Source organism: Myxocyprinus asiaticus, chromosome 26 (genome assembly GCF_019703515.2).
Source record: "Myxocyprinus asiaticus isolate MX2 ecotype Aquarium Trade chromosome 26, UBuf_Myxa_2, whole genome shotgun sequence".
Classification (NCBI taxonomy): domain Eukaryota; kingdom Metazoa; phylum Chordata; class Actinopteri; order Cypriniformes; family Catostomidae; genus Myxocyprinus; species Myxocyprinus asiaticus.
The window spans coordinates 28,592,333-28,608,369 of NC_059369.1; the positions used below are offsets into that span (position 1 = coordinate 28,592,333).

General features: G+C 35.8%; 1 protein-coding gene across 1 annotated transcript; it reads left to right on the forward strand.

The window, feature by feature from the left end:
• Nucleotides 1–1,050: 1,050 nt before the first annotated feature.
• On the forward strand, nt 1,051–15,947 carry LOC127416837 (CD81 antigen-like). Its single transcript, XM_051656407.1, has 8 exons — nt 1,051–1,245; nt 3,443–3,557; nt 11,698–11,795; nt 13,477–13,551; nt 13,640–13,753; nt 13,916–14,017; nt 14,382–14,465; nt 14,605–15,947. The coding sequence occupies exons 1-8, from the start codon at nt 1,180–1,182 to the stop codon at nt 14,665–14,667; spliced, it is 717 nt and encodes a 238-aa protein (XP_051512367.1). The 5' UTR covers nt 1,051–1,179; the 3' UTR covers nt 14,668–15,947.
• Nucleotides 15,948–16,037: the final 90 nt, after the last annotated feature.

Consider the following 16,037-nt stretch of genomic DNA (forward strand, 5'->3'; position numbering starts at 1 on the left):
TTAGCAATTTTACATGCACATGTTACCAGGCACGATCATAATTTTAAAAAGTAAATTCACGTTGGATCATAATTTCTTTATTCTAGTAAGACCTTTGATATTAGGGCAAAACTCGTATTCTATATGCAGTACACATAGGCTAGTCAGCTTTAAGCTAAGCTAAAATGCTATTTTTAGCCATTTTACATGCACATGTTACCAGGCACGATCATATTTTTTTATCAAGTAAATTCACGTTGGATCATAATTTCTTTATTCTAGTAAGACCTTTGATATTAGGGCAAAACTCGTATTCTTGATAATAATTTTTTTATTTTTTTCCTGTAAAAATATCTAAAAATCCTTAAAACAAGATCAATTTGATTGATCTTGTTTTAGAAACAACACCGCATAAGATATTTAGGTTTTTCAGAGAATGTATTTTTAACATGTGTATTTTGTCTTACTGTACTGGCAGAGTTTTTATAGTCAAAACAAGTGAAAAAATCTACCAGTACTGAATAAGTAATCCAAAGTATTTAGAATACGTTACTGACCTTGAGTAATCTAACAGAATACGTTACAAATTACATTTTACAGCGTGTATTCTGTAATCTGTAGTGGAATACATTTCAAATGTAACCCTCCCAACCCTGGATATATATGTATATATATATATATATATATATATATATATATATATATATATATATATGATATATATATATATATATATATGTATACTATTAATTGAACTAATTTCACTAAATATTTATCATTATTATTATTATAAATATTTTAGTTAAATTGCTCTGAAAATACAAGAGCATGCTTTCATGAATATAACACTGATAGGCCTAGTACTTTAAAAAGAGTTAGTCCTTGGTAAAAAACAAAAAACAAAAAAAAAAACGCGATTTTAAATACGTTATGCATTGCCGTTTAATCAATTAAAAGAAAGTTTTTAGATGTAAATGCGGAATGGGGCAGAACTTGGCACGGAACGTTTCTCTTTTTTCTGGCTTTATATAAACACATGAGCTTGTGGGCAGTCTCAGTTTCACGGTTTAATCTGTTGAGATCCGGACTGCATGTGCGTACTCATATATCCGTCTGTGTTACTGGGACTCACTTATCTTCCTCAAGATCAACATCATTTCAGCGCAACTTTGACTTTTAACAGCAGGACATCAATAAGCCATGGCTGTTACCGGCTGCTCCCAGTGCATTAAATACATGCTCTTCTTCTTAAACTTCATTTTTTGGGTAAGTATATCTAATTCAAAAACTACTACTACTACTATTATTATTATTATTATTATTATAGGCTATTATTATAAGTAGTAATAGTAGAAGTAGTAATAGTAGAAGTAGTAGTAGTAGGCTTGTAGTAAACATGTTAATACATCATTCAATTTTTTTGAAACAATTCTATACTATCTTCGTTAAAAATTATCCATATTTTGATCCCATGTTATTGAGGCTAACACTCTGAAATATAAAGTGATTTTAGTCTTCATAACAATTTAAATGCATCTCAGACTTATAAGGGTCACTGCTTACACTAAATCAGGCAATGATCCATTTTCCAGTATCCAGTTTTGTCCATGATCGACAATTTGAGAATTTTTTTTACTCCCTTTAGAACACTGTGCTATCACAAGATTTTACTCAAAATAGTTATTAGTCTATAAACAAACTAGTGTGTATGATCATTAATTTTCCCGATTAAAATGAATCCCAAGGTCCTGGTTTAAATCTAAATTAACATTTTATGGAGTTTTCAGTCTTCAGTAAAATACAATATAGGCGTAATTCTACAAGCTTTTCCGGTCTGGATTATGTGGACTATATGGGTATATTCAATCTCTAAACTTTATTAATGGATTAGATGTGCTCTTGAATATGGAAAGGCAATTCAGTTCTCAATTTGTTTCTCACAGATTATTATTATTTTTTTCACACTGTTTTTGGTTGTCGAGTAAGAATTTAAGGATACTTAGAACACAGGCCTTGCAGAATGTTAAGTGGATGTCATGTCATAGCTAATTGTGTGATGCCATGAATAATACTTTTTTTAACTTACAAGTTTCTCCTGCTTCTCACAGCTAAGTGTTGCAGGCGCTCTCTGTCTTGTGTATGTGTTCTCAGACATGAGGAATATGTGTGTCTCTGGCTCCAGAGCATCCTGGAGAGGGTTTGCTGTGGTTTTGCTGTATTTTTACACTGTCTGTAATTATACCCATGTGTTTTAAGGACATACATACACCATAAAAGAACCAAGGCAAAAAAAGATGAGGGAGAAAGAGAAATAATTTATGATGTGGACATCCTCTTTGGAGATATATTTGTAATATACATGCTATCTATAATAAATTATTTGTACTTGAAAAAAAAAATCAGATTCAAATGTTCATCTTCAGCAGCTAGGATGTAGCAATCCTGTCCTGACAGACCATAACAATATCTGTCATTCTGCTATTATCACAATTGTAACCAGAAAGTAACATCACAGGCTCTTTTAATCTAAGTACCAAGTAACAACATCACATAATGGTTATACAATGACAATATTAAATCATCATGAATTCTGAGGAAATCGTAATTTGTAGCTACTACCCTGAAAAATGCTAACCTAAAAATGTGCTTTATAAATTAAATGGTTTTATTCATATCAACCTGGATACATCAACAAAATTAATTTGAGGGTTATCAGGTAGAAATAGCTTCTTAAGGTAAATATTGCAAGCTACAACTTTTTATAGTGTAAGCTGACATTATGGAACAACCTTCATCACAAGAATTAAAAAATGTACTGTATATTGTCTGTTCCCTTAATTCTTAATAGGTGAAAAACCTGTAAATTATAAATAATCTTTTCAGACTCATCTTAATTCAGGTCTCTTTTGCAATGTTGCCAGTTTAAATTCTTGTTTGGATTCAAGACCTTTAACTTGCATGAGAATGATGTGTAGTGATTTCATATCCATATCCAATCCCAAACCCTCTTGAGATGCGTATTGCTTCCTGTCATTGTGAATGCCAACACAAAAATACATCAGCTTGACTTCCACATGTTTCTCACTGAAGCTGTCACTTCCTGCACCTTGAATTAAGAAAAAAGAAAAGAACAGGGTGGAGGTTTCAGACTGCTCATCGGATCATAGAGAACTTACTCTCTCAGAGTAAAAAAGGGCCCCCTCCATCCTTTAGATGTTTGTGTGAATAACAGTAAACCTATCAGACAGTTCTAACCTCAATGCAGGAAGAAGTGACCTCTGGAATGACCTCCGGAAAAGACTCAGAATAAACATTTCTGGGCAGTGACATCTGTAAAATTATTGTGCTTTCATGCTTCAAATGTTAAAAGCATTTATGAAGGAGAAATCTTTGTATTTCTGCTGAATAGCAAAAGTACACACTGCAACACCACTGTTTTTTATTATCTCTTTCTTATTTTTAGTTGGCTGGTGGTGTGATTCTGGGTGTAGCGCTGTGGCTTCGCCATGACAGTCAAACCAGCAACCTCCTGATGCTTCAGTTTGAGGGGAATCAAGCCCCAGGCACCTTTTATGTCAGTAAGTAAAGTGATTTTCCTCTTTACACACTAAATGTGGCTTCCACTGATCTAAATGTGGCTACCATTGATCACAAAGTTGGTTTCCATGGAAATTCTAATGATTAGGATCAATTGTAAATTCTTTCATTTAGTGAAAGAGTGGCACAAACAGCTTTGACCCTGGTTAAATTGTTTCATCCATGAAAAAGGCTGAAATGTAAGATTTTAACTACTATGTCTAGTTCAATTTAAACATCTTGTTATTTAAACAAGCCGCTCAAACCCTGGCATCATAACCCTCTGAAAATTACCTTTGCCCATTCATTTACAAACTAAATGCTTACTTCTGCCAGATGTTGCGTGACATGACATCATGAGCTGTAGCTGTTTATTGGATCATATTACCTATTGTTTAACATGGCATATTTAGCCTGATTTAGATGAATATACAGTATATAGAATTTGATACCAGAAATTTATTTGGACTGTACATTAGTATTTCGTTCAGTTTTTTTATTAGTCTTTTATATCGCTCTTAATACTTTAAAAAAACATTATGCATGTTTTATTAGTAAGTATGTAGGCCTGAATGCCTGTACAATGTCCAGAGTGTTGTTTGCAATAATGCGCAGCATGTTTTTAAAATTATTATTTTTAGTTATTTTGGTAATTTTTGCTCACAACGCAAACACAGAAAAAACAACAGCAACTGCAACAGAACAGAGACACATAACAACTGAAGGACATACAGTGTACATAAATTCTTATAAATATCATAGTGTATTATAAATATTAGAGTATTTTATGCTCGTAAATGTGCAAATACCAATTTATATGCATTTAAAATAAATAAATACATTTATAAATATATTTAAATTTGGGGCTTGGTACTGATACAGATTTCATAGTTTATTCGATTCGATTCAGATTTTGGGGTGGGGGGGGTATATTTTCTGTTATAATGTCCATTTTGATCACATATGAAAGAAATTCTCTCACAGCTAATGCTGTAAATTATACAGGGAACCTAATAACTTAGTACTATACAAAAAGATGAATTTAAAATAATAACAACAGGGCCCAAACTATGCAGTTCAATTGCTATTTATTTAACGGACTTAATAATCAACACAACCAAAACTGAAGTAAACTTTAAAGTAAAAGCAAATTATTGATCTTGATTTGAAGAATCGATATTGGGATTGTTCAAATGAAGATCGTGATTATTCCAGCCCTAATAAAAAGTCATTTTACAAGTAAATGGACAGAATGATGTCCTTGCTTGTAGATATTGTCATTATGATTGGGAAGTTTCTATACTATGACTACGTTGAGACACAATTACTCCTGAAATAGAGGGGCATGGCCACACAGTCTCCTCAAAAGATAGAAACAGGAAACAGGGTCTAAGCTGAGGGTCACTCAATCAATGTGTGTACGTGTGAGTTTACAAACTATGACGACAACAGCAGAAAATCATTGCATAAGAGGTTTGATCCTGTTTGTCATGTAGTAGGATGTAATCGTGTTACAGTTAGTCTTTCCTGTAAATGCTCCCTTCTTAGTTTTCTCTCTCGAATAACGCTTCATTCTGCAGCTTTCACATGAAGTCAGTGATTCTAGAAGCACACCCATGAGGTGTTTTAAAAGGACCAGGGAAAGACGATTAGTTACCACAGGGTGTGTTAATTGTCCACCCAAATGTGCACATATAGTGCACACACACACACACGCATGCACGCTCGCACGCACACACACACACACACACACACACTTAGCCACAGTAGATGCACACAGAGAGTTCAGCAGCATGTTGTGGCTACTAGCATATGTTCCACCCATTCATTTATGTAGAGATCAGTGGCTTGCCTCCCTCTACTCAGTGTAAGTACATGGAGGAACCGTAGTTCTGCCTGTCTCTTTATATAGCAGCAACAACATTTTCTGATTAAAGAAGTTAGGGTTGTTGGTATGGCCCACCCAGTGTAAGAAGAGAAAGATGAAGTATTTTTTTCTGCTTCTGTTGAGCATCCATGTAATTCAAAAAGCCCTACTCATGTGCCCGTTACACCACAAATTAGAGTGAGCAATGGTTGGGCTTACCCAAGTGCTGTTTAAACAACACTAAAAATATGTTCAAGCCTTGATGCCCTTCCAAACAGTAGAGCAAATCTTTATAGCTTAGAGAGGAGTCTGAGAACACTTTCAGACATATGCATGCGCGATCATAAAATTTCTAAATATATATGATTTTAAACAGAGCATGAGGCTTGTTTAGCAGTGCTGAACAGTGTTGATAGGTAAAGATCAGACTTTGATCTACTCTGACTTCTGATTTCAATGTGAGCTGCAGCTGTGCAGAATGTGTGTGTATTTACTGTGCATGTAAGATGTTTGGTAGATTTTGGTAAACAAGACCATATCTCCACTTGAGAGAAAATTAATTCAAAATATAGGAGATATATCATCGTATGCATTTTACAGTACAGATATTTTTCTGTGGATTATCTTCTGCAACAGAAGAACTGAATCCAGTTGTTTAGTTTATAAGTACATTAATCTATTAAAAACACAAAACCTAAAGTCACAGAATGATGATTAACATGTTTCCTCCACATTTAGACAACATACTATTATTATTCTATTATACTGTATATGCATCACCATAATAACAAAGATAAAAAATATGCAAATGTAAAAAGATTTTTATATTTTCTGAAGAAAAGATGGTGAGATGGCGCTCGTCTGTGCAAAACTTACCGCCACTGTGCTAGGGTGTTAGTAGGTGGTTGCCAGTCAGGGCATTGCTATGTGGTTGCTAAGGTGTTCTTGGTAGTTGCTAAGTGGTTGCTTACTGGCCCAAGTCAAAAGAGCCCACCCCCAAGTCTCTATGACAATCTGATCCCCAGATATGGCTTGTGACTGCAACAGTCAGGGTTTAGGTGTTAAAGGAATAGTTCACCCAAAAATCATTCACTCACCCTCATGCCATCCCAGATGTGTGACTTTATTTCTTCAGCAGAACACAAATTAACATTTTTAGAAAAATATCTCAGTTCTGTAGGTCTATACAATGCAAATGAATGGTGGTCAGAACTTTTTTTTTCATTAACCATTTTATTGATTCCATACAACAAGACAAACAGACATAACAGAAAATGTGTTATCAAATGATATTAAATTAAAACTCTTCCCCCGAACATGACCTTTTCCAAAAGCAGTAATCACCACTTCCAAAGTATCTGCCGCTTTAGGGGGGTGTATGCTACTCCCAAAAATAGTACAAAGCAGGTGGCGCAGCTGTAAATACCTAAAAAATTTAAATCTGGGAATTCCAAAATGTTGAACCATATTTTCAAAGGACCTCAATACTCCACTCTCATATAGGTCACCGAGCGTATTAACCTCCCTCACAATCCACCCTGACCAGCAGAAAGGGGACTTATTAATACATAATTTTGGGTTCAGCCATATGCTCGAAGCAACATTTAAATAAATGTCCGAATTAAACACTCTAGACACTTTTGTCCATACCGCGTGCAAATGCGAGATAACAGGGTGTAACTTAACTTCTCCGGTCAGTTTAATAGAAAGGCTTTGCAATGGCAAAATAGGGGCAAGATCTTCCTGTTCAATACAAAACCAGGGAGGGGCTCTCTCAGGTGGAAGCGACCAATGAGCCAAACGTCTGAGACCAAATGCATAATAATAAAACAAAATCTTGGGTAGGCCTAGCCCACCTTTGTCAGTTGGCCTATGCAATTTACTGAAAAGTAATCAGGGACGTTTACCATTCCAAATGAAGGACTTCACTATGCTATCAAATTGCTTGAAATAAGAGAAGGGGACATCTACAGGGAGAGATTGCAGCAGGTAGTTGAATTTTGGAATGCAATTCTATTTAATACCATTATCCTTCCCAGTCATAGATAAATGTAATGAAGCCCACCTGCCCACATCACTCGAAAACCTTTTTATTTAAGGATCAGAATTAACTCTAACTAAATCAAACAAATTTGCTGGGAATAAAATAGCCAAATACTTAATGCCCTGTTTGGGCCACTGGAAGGCGCCCAGCTGAAAAGCCATTACCGGGCAGTAAGCTGTAAGAGCCAAAGCTTCGGATTTAGACCAACAAACTCTGTATCCAGAGAATTTGGAAAAGGAATTAATAATTCTGTGGAGGCAAGGCAAAGATTTAGTAGGGTCAGAGACGAATAATAAAATATCATCTGCATAAAGCAGAAGCTTATGCACCATGCCTCCCGCCACCACCCCTAGAAAATCATCTTCCCTTCTTATCGTGGCTGCTAATGGTTCCAGGGCAAGACAGAACAATAATGGGGAAAGAGGGCAACCTTGATGGATGCCCCTATCCAGAGTAAAATAATCTGAAATTAATCAATTTGTTTGTACCGCTGCTACAGGGTGTCTAAAAGGTAACTTGATCCAACCAATAAACGTACTCCCGAACCCATACATTTCCAAAATCTTAAAAAGATAATCCCATTCTACCATATCAAACGCCTTTTCGGCGTCAAGTGAGATGGCAGCAACCGGAGTATGATCATTCGCCACTGACCACATGATATTGATGAAACACCTAATATTATCAGAAGGGCTACAACTCTGAAGAAACCCTACCTGATCTATATGTATAAGAGATGTCATAACTTTACTTAATTGGTTAGCCAAAATTTTAGCCAAAAATGTTTACATCTAGATGAATCAGGGAAATTGGACGGTAACTTTTACACTCGCTTGGATTTTTGTCTTTTTTAAGAATCAGACTGATCTGGGCTTGCATCATGGTTGGCGGAAGCTACCCATTCTTTAATGATTCCGAATAAACTTCTAACAAAAGTGGAGCCGATTCTGTAGCATAAGATCTGAAAAATTCAGCGGTAAAACCATCTGGCCCCAGAGCCTTGCCTGTAGGTAAGGCCTTAATTACCTCGCCAAGCTCCTCCAAGTTTATCTCAGAATCAAGAGAGTTTTTTTGCTCATTCGTCAGTTTAGGGAGTTCTAATGGTTCCACAAAATTTCTAATATGTTCATCAGTAGACGAGGACGTGGAACTATAAAGATCAAGATAGAATTCTTTAAAGGCATTATTAATATCAATGGCCGAGGTAAACATTTCACCACCAGCAGATTTCACTGAGGGAATGGTAGAAAAAGACTCTCTCTGCTTTATATATCTAGCCAAAAGCTTCCCTGCTTTGTCCCCTTACTCAAAATATGCCCTGATTAAGTAAAACTCCACTTTCTGCGACAAAATAGTATTATATATGTATTTCAAAAGGGTCAATTCGGCACTTCAGCTCTGCCTCGGCACTTTTAATATTCCCTTCCAACTCCACTAGTTCTCGTGCTTTGGATTTTTTGGTGAATGAGGCATACTGTATGATTCTGCCCCTAAGAACCGCCTTAAGTGCCTCCCAAGCCACGCCCACAGAGGATACTGAGGACCAGTTGGTCTCCATATAGACACTGATTTCAGTCTTTAGCATTTGTTGGAAATCAGGATTTTGCAAAAGGGATACATTAAAGCGCCAGCTGTATGATTTATTTTTCTCCGTATGTGGCAACACCTCTAAACTCACCAGGGCGTGATCTGAGACTAAAATGTTTCCAATTGAGCAGTCGACAACAGATGAAATGAGGGACTTAGATATAAAAAAAAAAAAAAATCTATTCTAGAATAAATCTTATGGACTGATGAAAAAAAATGTATAGTCTCTACCAGATGGGTTCAAAAGTCGCCAAACATCTGCAAGACCAAGATTTTTACACATCCTGTGAAACGTCAGTGTTGCTCTAGGGGGCTTGCACACGTTTGCTTCACTATGATCAAGGACTGAGTCCATCAAAAGATTAAAGTCTCCTCCCAATTTTATATCATGAGGTGTGCCAGCGGCTTGCAACATCCCTTCAAGATCTATAAAAAAGCCATGATCATCAATGTTAGGTGCATAAATATTAGCCAAAATAAGGCTTTGTCCCTGAATTTCAGCTAAAACAATAATGACTCTTCCTAAGAAGAAAAAAAATCTTTACTCTGTTTGAGACATTTGAATTGTAGATGTTTACTTATCAGCATAATGACTCCCCTGATCTTACTTGAGCCAGCACTATAAAAAAAATGCCCACCCCATATCTTCCCAAAATTTTCAGCTTCCTACGGAGAAAGGTGCATTTCTTGAAGAAACACTATATCATATTTCTTTCGCTTAAGAAGAGAAATAACCTTCCTTCTTTTTATGGGGTGCCCCAATCCATTCACATTCCACGTGGAGCAAGACAATCCACTTATATTAACATTTTACATTTTGACAAGAAAAAATAGATAGTGTGTCAAAAACAAGATTATAAAGACTACATTCCAATATTAGTGCAACAATCAAACCCCGGACACCCCCTAGAAAAAAAAAAAAACATAAAAAAGAAAAACGTGTGCATTAACCCTGCGCACGACAGTGCCAACTGGTGTCCATCCCTCCAAACTCAAACAGTCCATGAACACCTATGAGAACCCCCGCAACAGCCTTGCCATCAGATTGCTCAAGTCCGGTGTTTCTATACAAATTTTGTGAGACAAAATTGCATAGCAAAAGATCATCTATAAAACAAACTCCAGCCAATAGGTGGAATAAGCACAAAGAGCGTGTAGGTTTATGTCATTAAAAGTGTTAAAACTAGAAAAGTGCACTGAGCTCGCCGTTTAAACGTCTGATCCTTGCATGGCATCACGTGACCTGGTCAGAACTTTAAAGGTCCAAAAAGCACATACAGTCAGCAGTAGGTGGCAATATGCACAAAGAATGTGAATCCCCAAAAAAAGCAAAAAAAAAAAAAAAAAGAATAATGTGGAAATTAAAGTGAAATTCGAGATTTATAGTAAAAAAAAAAAAAAAACTTAAATATTGATCTGTTTCTCAACCACGCCAATCATATTGCTTCAGAAGACATGGGTTTAACTACTGGAGGATTAATTTTACGCTGCCTATATATGCTTTTTGGATCTTCAAAGTTCTGACCACAATTCACTTGCATTGTATGGACCAACAGTGCTGAGATATTCTTCTAAAAATCTTCCATTTGGGTTCAGCAGAAAAAGAAAATCTTGCACATCTGGGATGGCATGAGGGTCAGTAAATGATGGGAGAATTTTAATTTTTGGGTGAACTATTCCTTTGAATGTCTATGTGTGTCTGCTTTTAAAAAAAAACTTCGAATAAAACATCTCTATGTTGCAAGTCCTCTCCTTTAGGGGCAAACAGTCAATTAAGTCAAGTCAAGTGGCTTTTATTGTCATTTCAACCATATACAGCTAGTCCAGTACAATATGCATGATAAATACAAAAGATCATTTCCTGTTTTGCTTGTTGAAAATTTGCTGAACAAGAGATCTGTAGTTGCTGTGGTAAGAGTTTTTGTAGCTGAAATACAAATTTAGCATTCTGTGAACACACAAAACCAGACTGTCTTAAGTACTGAGGACAATTACATGGCTCTGTTATGTAAAGGGTTCCTGTTTATAGCTCTTCCCATGCTGTTTCCAGTCTTTACGGTGAACTGCTCTTTAACCTACAGTATATGTCCTGAGATTCTTTTTTCTTTTTTGCTTTTTGTCTCTCTTTTTCTTTCTTTTGCAGTCTTAAAGCTATTGCCAAGATTGTAAATCAGACAGGTGAATGCAGATTGGCTGTATTGATTTGTTGTTAGCACTGACAAATTCAACCATCAACAACAAAATATGCAAAATGAGACAAGAAAAAGAGAATAAAATCTATAGTTGCCTTGAGCATTTTATTACATACATTATTGACAGTTATCTATTCTATATATACTTTATGAAAACACAATATGGTTGATAGATTGATAACTATATAATGCACATATACAGCAATTTTATACACAACTAAGAGGGTTCAAGAATGTTCAACACAGCTGCACAGGTTAGTATAATTGTGCCATCTTGTGGCTGCATATTGCATTTAGCAGTTATTGTATGCACGGTATGTTTCTTCTACAACACACAAAAAGTGTTCCTAAAAGAAAAATATGAGGAATGCAGTTAGTGGGAATCAATAAATGAATGGGTAGAAATCTCTCATTCTTATGTTTAACAAACATTATTTCTTTTGCTCTAACAGGTGTGTATGTTCTCATAGCGATTGGGGCTGTAATGATGTTTGTGGGGTTCCTCGGTTGTTATGGTGCCATTCAAGAATCTCAGTGCCTATTAGGAACAGTAGGTATCACTCAAATCTAACTATTCCACCCTTTAAAAATGTAATTTAACTACATACTTTGCTTGTGGTTTCTAAGCATCCGGAGAGTTTTACTTTAACAAGTTAAAATATATTAGGTATTTTCTGACTAAATTGAAATGTACAATGTCCATGTCCAAACTTTTCTATGCATGCATTTCTTTTATGCATGAGGCGAGCATTATTTTCTTAGAAGTTTAATTTCTCCCATAAAGATTAATGAAATGTGAAGAAAGAAAGAAAAAAACAGCAGATAATTTGATGTTCATTGCTGGCCAATTGGCATATTATGGCAGAGGCTATTTGCACTAAGTGTAAAAAGCAACAAAAAGCATCTTCTTTGCACTTAGTGCAAATAGTGGCAGATACTTTTACACCCTGTTTAAATACTAACATACAGTATAGTGGCATGCAGCATTTTTATTGTGTTTATTTGGAGTCCCACAGACACCCTAAACCAACCCCTACCCCTAACCCTACCTTACAAAAATTAACCATGGTTTTACTACAGTAACCATAATATTGCCATGGTATTTTTCTAGTAAAATCATAGTTACCACAAAATTAAACATGGTCACTATTAACTACTATTAACAACATGTTACTGTAGTAACACCATGGTTAGCACATCAGAACTAGTTTCCACCAGATCACATAGATACTACAATATTACTACAGTAAAACCATGGTTAATTTTATCCGGATCAAATCCTTCTCTCAACTCCCTGACCTTCACTGTGACCAAATCATTATTTATTACGAGTATTATTTTATTTATTAGTAGTATTATAGGAAATATTAAGAGTAGACACATGGGAAAAAGTATGTCAAGGGGTGTGATTCTGTAATGATGGCTGGCAAGGCAATGACAGGCAGACGAAGACGAGATGATGTGAAGAACCCAAGTGCAGTTTATTACAAACGTGGAATCCAAAAACCGTAAATCAAACGTGAAACAAAACAGACATAAACAACTAGACTTGACTTGACTATAGAACCAACATTACAAAAACACACACAATACCTGACAATGGAAAACATGAGGGTTAAATACAAGAACATGGGAGAACATATGACATGGATAACAAATAAACACAAAGAACTCTAAACAAGATAACATGACAATCAACCAATGAAAACAAGACGCATGAACATGGAGGGAAACATGAAATCACATGACAAGGGAACCACATGACATGAAACAGGAACTAGAATTTCAAAATAAAAGACATGAAAAACATGAACCAACAAAATACACATGACAGATTCGAACCCGGATCTCCAGCATGGGTGCGCAGTTTGTCATAAAATCCTGTGTTTCCACCAGACTATAAATAGTCACTTAATTATCCAATCTCTTAATCTACTAAATGTCTAGCCCGTTAACCAGTTTAAAGTCTCTGCCCCATTGTGAAAAATTCAAATATGTCTGCCTTCATTTCATCAGCAGTTAACCCCAAATAAATCTGTCATGGTTGTCTTGAGTTTGGTCTGAGCAGTGGTGGGCGGAGTTAGTGTAAATAGCCTCTGCCAACAAGATGGGCTATTTGCACTTAGTGTAAATAGACACTCCGTTAATGATATCAGAGGCATCTTACTTAGTAGAGCACTGTTACCCTAGTCTTTCTCTATCTCACAATTTTTCTCTTCTCTCTTCTTCAGTTCTTTACATGTTTAGCGATCCTGTTTGCCTGTGAGGTGGCTGCAGGAATATGGGGCTTTATTAACAGGGATACGGTAAGGCTGAGCATCCATGCTCAAACTTTCTGTTTCTGTGATTTTACTTTTGAAGTCTACATCACCTGCCCGGTTTCTATCTATCCAGATCTCCACTGAGCTCATTAACTTCTATGATGCTGCATACATTAAAGCTGTGGATCCGGTTGCCACACCATCCAGACCGGCTGCCTCCAAGGTTCTGGAGGTCTTCCATGAAACAGTGAGTTGCCTAAATCAGTTATTTCATCACAGCTGTTCTGTTTTGATTTTGAACATAACTCACCCTCATTTCTCTCTCTCTCTCTCACTCTCTCTCTCTCTCTCTCTCTCTCTCTCTCTCTCTCTCTCTCTCTCTTGCTCTTACTCTCATTCAATATCTCAGCTTGAGTGCTGTGGTAAAGGGGATGATAATGAACTTTTCAAAGCTGTTCAGGCCTCTCTGTGTCCCAAGATGACCAACCCAATTGACCCACTCATCTCTCAGGTATCTGTATGTCTAACGCTAATGACTGCTTTCACATCTTTGTCTTGTATTTGGTGTGAATAGGTTAGACAATGATCTGCCCTGCAATTTAAATACTTTAACTTACAAAAAACAGAAACAATATAATAAAACTATTTTATTTACAGTATTTTATTTTAAGCAATTTTTTCTCATTTTCAGTGTTGGCATATTTACAGTTTTTTTTTTTGTTTGTTTTTTTTTTTTTTTGCTTTGTTGGGCCAAATACCTATAGAATAATCATTCATTCTCAATCAAATAAATTCAATAATATTTTATGATATTTTGATATCTGACAGTGCGATTGATGTAGACTGAACTGATATGTTGATGTTGTGTCCTCCAGAGTTGCCACATAAAGCTAAGGAACCTGTTCACTGAGAAACTCCATGTGATTGGCTTGGCTGCCCTAGTGATCGCTGTCATTATGGTAAGAAAGAAATGCAAGTGAACTCAAAACGCACAATTACAGAGCTGAATTAGACAACTGTACACTCCTCCAAAAATCTTCTTTATAAATAGCCTGTGCATAATTTTGTGTCTATAATTTCTCTCTGCGTTGTGTGCAGGTTTTTGAGATGATCTTCACCATGGTCCTCTGCTGTGCAATCCGCAATACTCCAGCATACTGAGAGGCTGGATGATGACCAGCCTGATCAAAACCTTTGATTTTTGCCAGTATTGGGCAGGAGGACACCATGTCATTTCTGTGCTCCCTGTCTTTTCCAGTTCAAGTGTCCAAGCACTGAGCATTGATCTTTGCATTTTTTGAGAGGACCTCTTATGTTAATGCACCAGAATACACATCAAGGACTATCATAGATAAACATTTCAACAAAATAACAATCTTTTACAATGAGGAGGTTTCTACATATTTAACAGTAATGTGATTGACTTGTAAAGAGTTTTATTCTGTATTGTTTTACTGTTTCATATTTTTTTTTTATTTCAGTGTAATAACAAACACTTTCATCTTGTATTGTCTATTTTCTATATATGCTTCTTAGTATTGCAATAACTTAAAGGGTTAGTTCACCCAAAAATGAAAATGCTCTCATCATAACACCCTCATGCCATCCAAGACGTATATGACTTTCTTTCATCTGCTGAACACAAACGAAGAATATCTCAGATCGGTACTCCAGATGACTCTGGTGGTTAAATCCATATCGTCATACGCTATATGTGGGTGAGAAACAGTTCAATATTTGAGTCTTTTTATATATATATACATATCACCCCTTAATGGGCAGGGAGGAGAATTTATGATAAAAAAATGACTTAAAAATGTATCTGTTTCTCACCCACACCTATCATATCGTGTCTGAAGATATGGATGTCATATGGATTACTTTTATACTCCCTTTATGTGGATTTTGGAGCTTCAAAATGTTGGCACCCATTTACTTACTTTGTGAGGACCTACAGAGCTGAGATATTTGTAAAAAATATATTTTTTGTGTGTGTTCTGCAGAATAAATAAAGTCATACACATCTGGGATGCCAGGAGGGTGAGTAAATCATGAGAGAATTTTCATTTTTGGGTGAACTATCCCTTTAAGAACACTAAAACAACTGTACTACAAAATGAACAAAATGTCATGAGTGTGAGTCTTTGAGTGTGTATATTTGTGCATTTGCATGTCTAAATCATTGGAAAGATTTTAAATAGGTAATTGTTTTATGAATATGTTATGAGGCAAAGAAAATGCTTTCTGGGACAGCTTTCTGAGTGCATATCACACCCTGGGTCTTATCTGATCACACATTGCATTGGATATAATCTCATCAAGATTTTCTACCACATTATATTAATACAACCCACATGAAACTGATCAAACATTGTATTACCCAATGAGCCCAATCCATTTCTTGACATTCAATTTATTTCAAATAAAAGTTGTAAAGAATTTCTACCAGTGTGGTGAATGCTATTTTACTAATGCACTGAATCTTATTTGAAGGTTATTTGGAATAAATGTTTAGGGCACATTATTCACAG

Coding starts and splice junctions, on each gene's coding strand:
- LOC127416837 (XM_051656407.1), top strand. CDS start 1,180: ATGGCTGTTACCGGCTGCTCCCAGTGCATTAAATACATGCTCTTCTTC. Junction 3,558..11,697: donor CCCAGGCACCTTTTATGTCA/GTAAGTAAAGTG, acceptor TTGCTCTAACAG/GTGTGTATGTTCTCATAGCG. Junction 14,466..14,604: donor TAGTGATCGCTGTCATTATG/GTAAGAAAGAAA, acceptor CGTTGTGTGCAG/GTTTTTGAGATGATCTTCAC.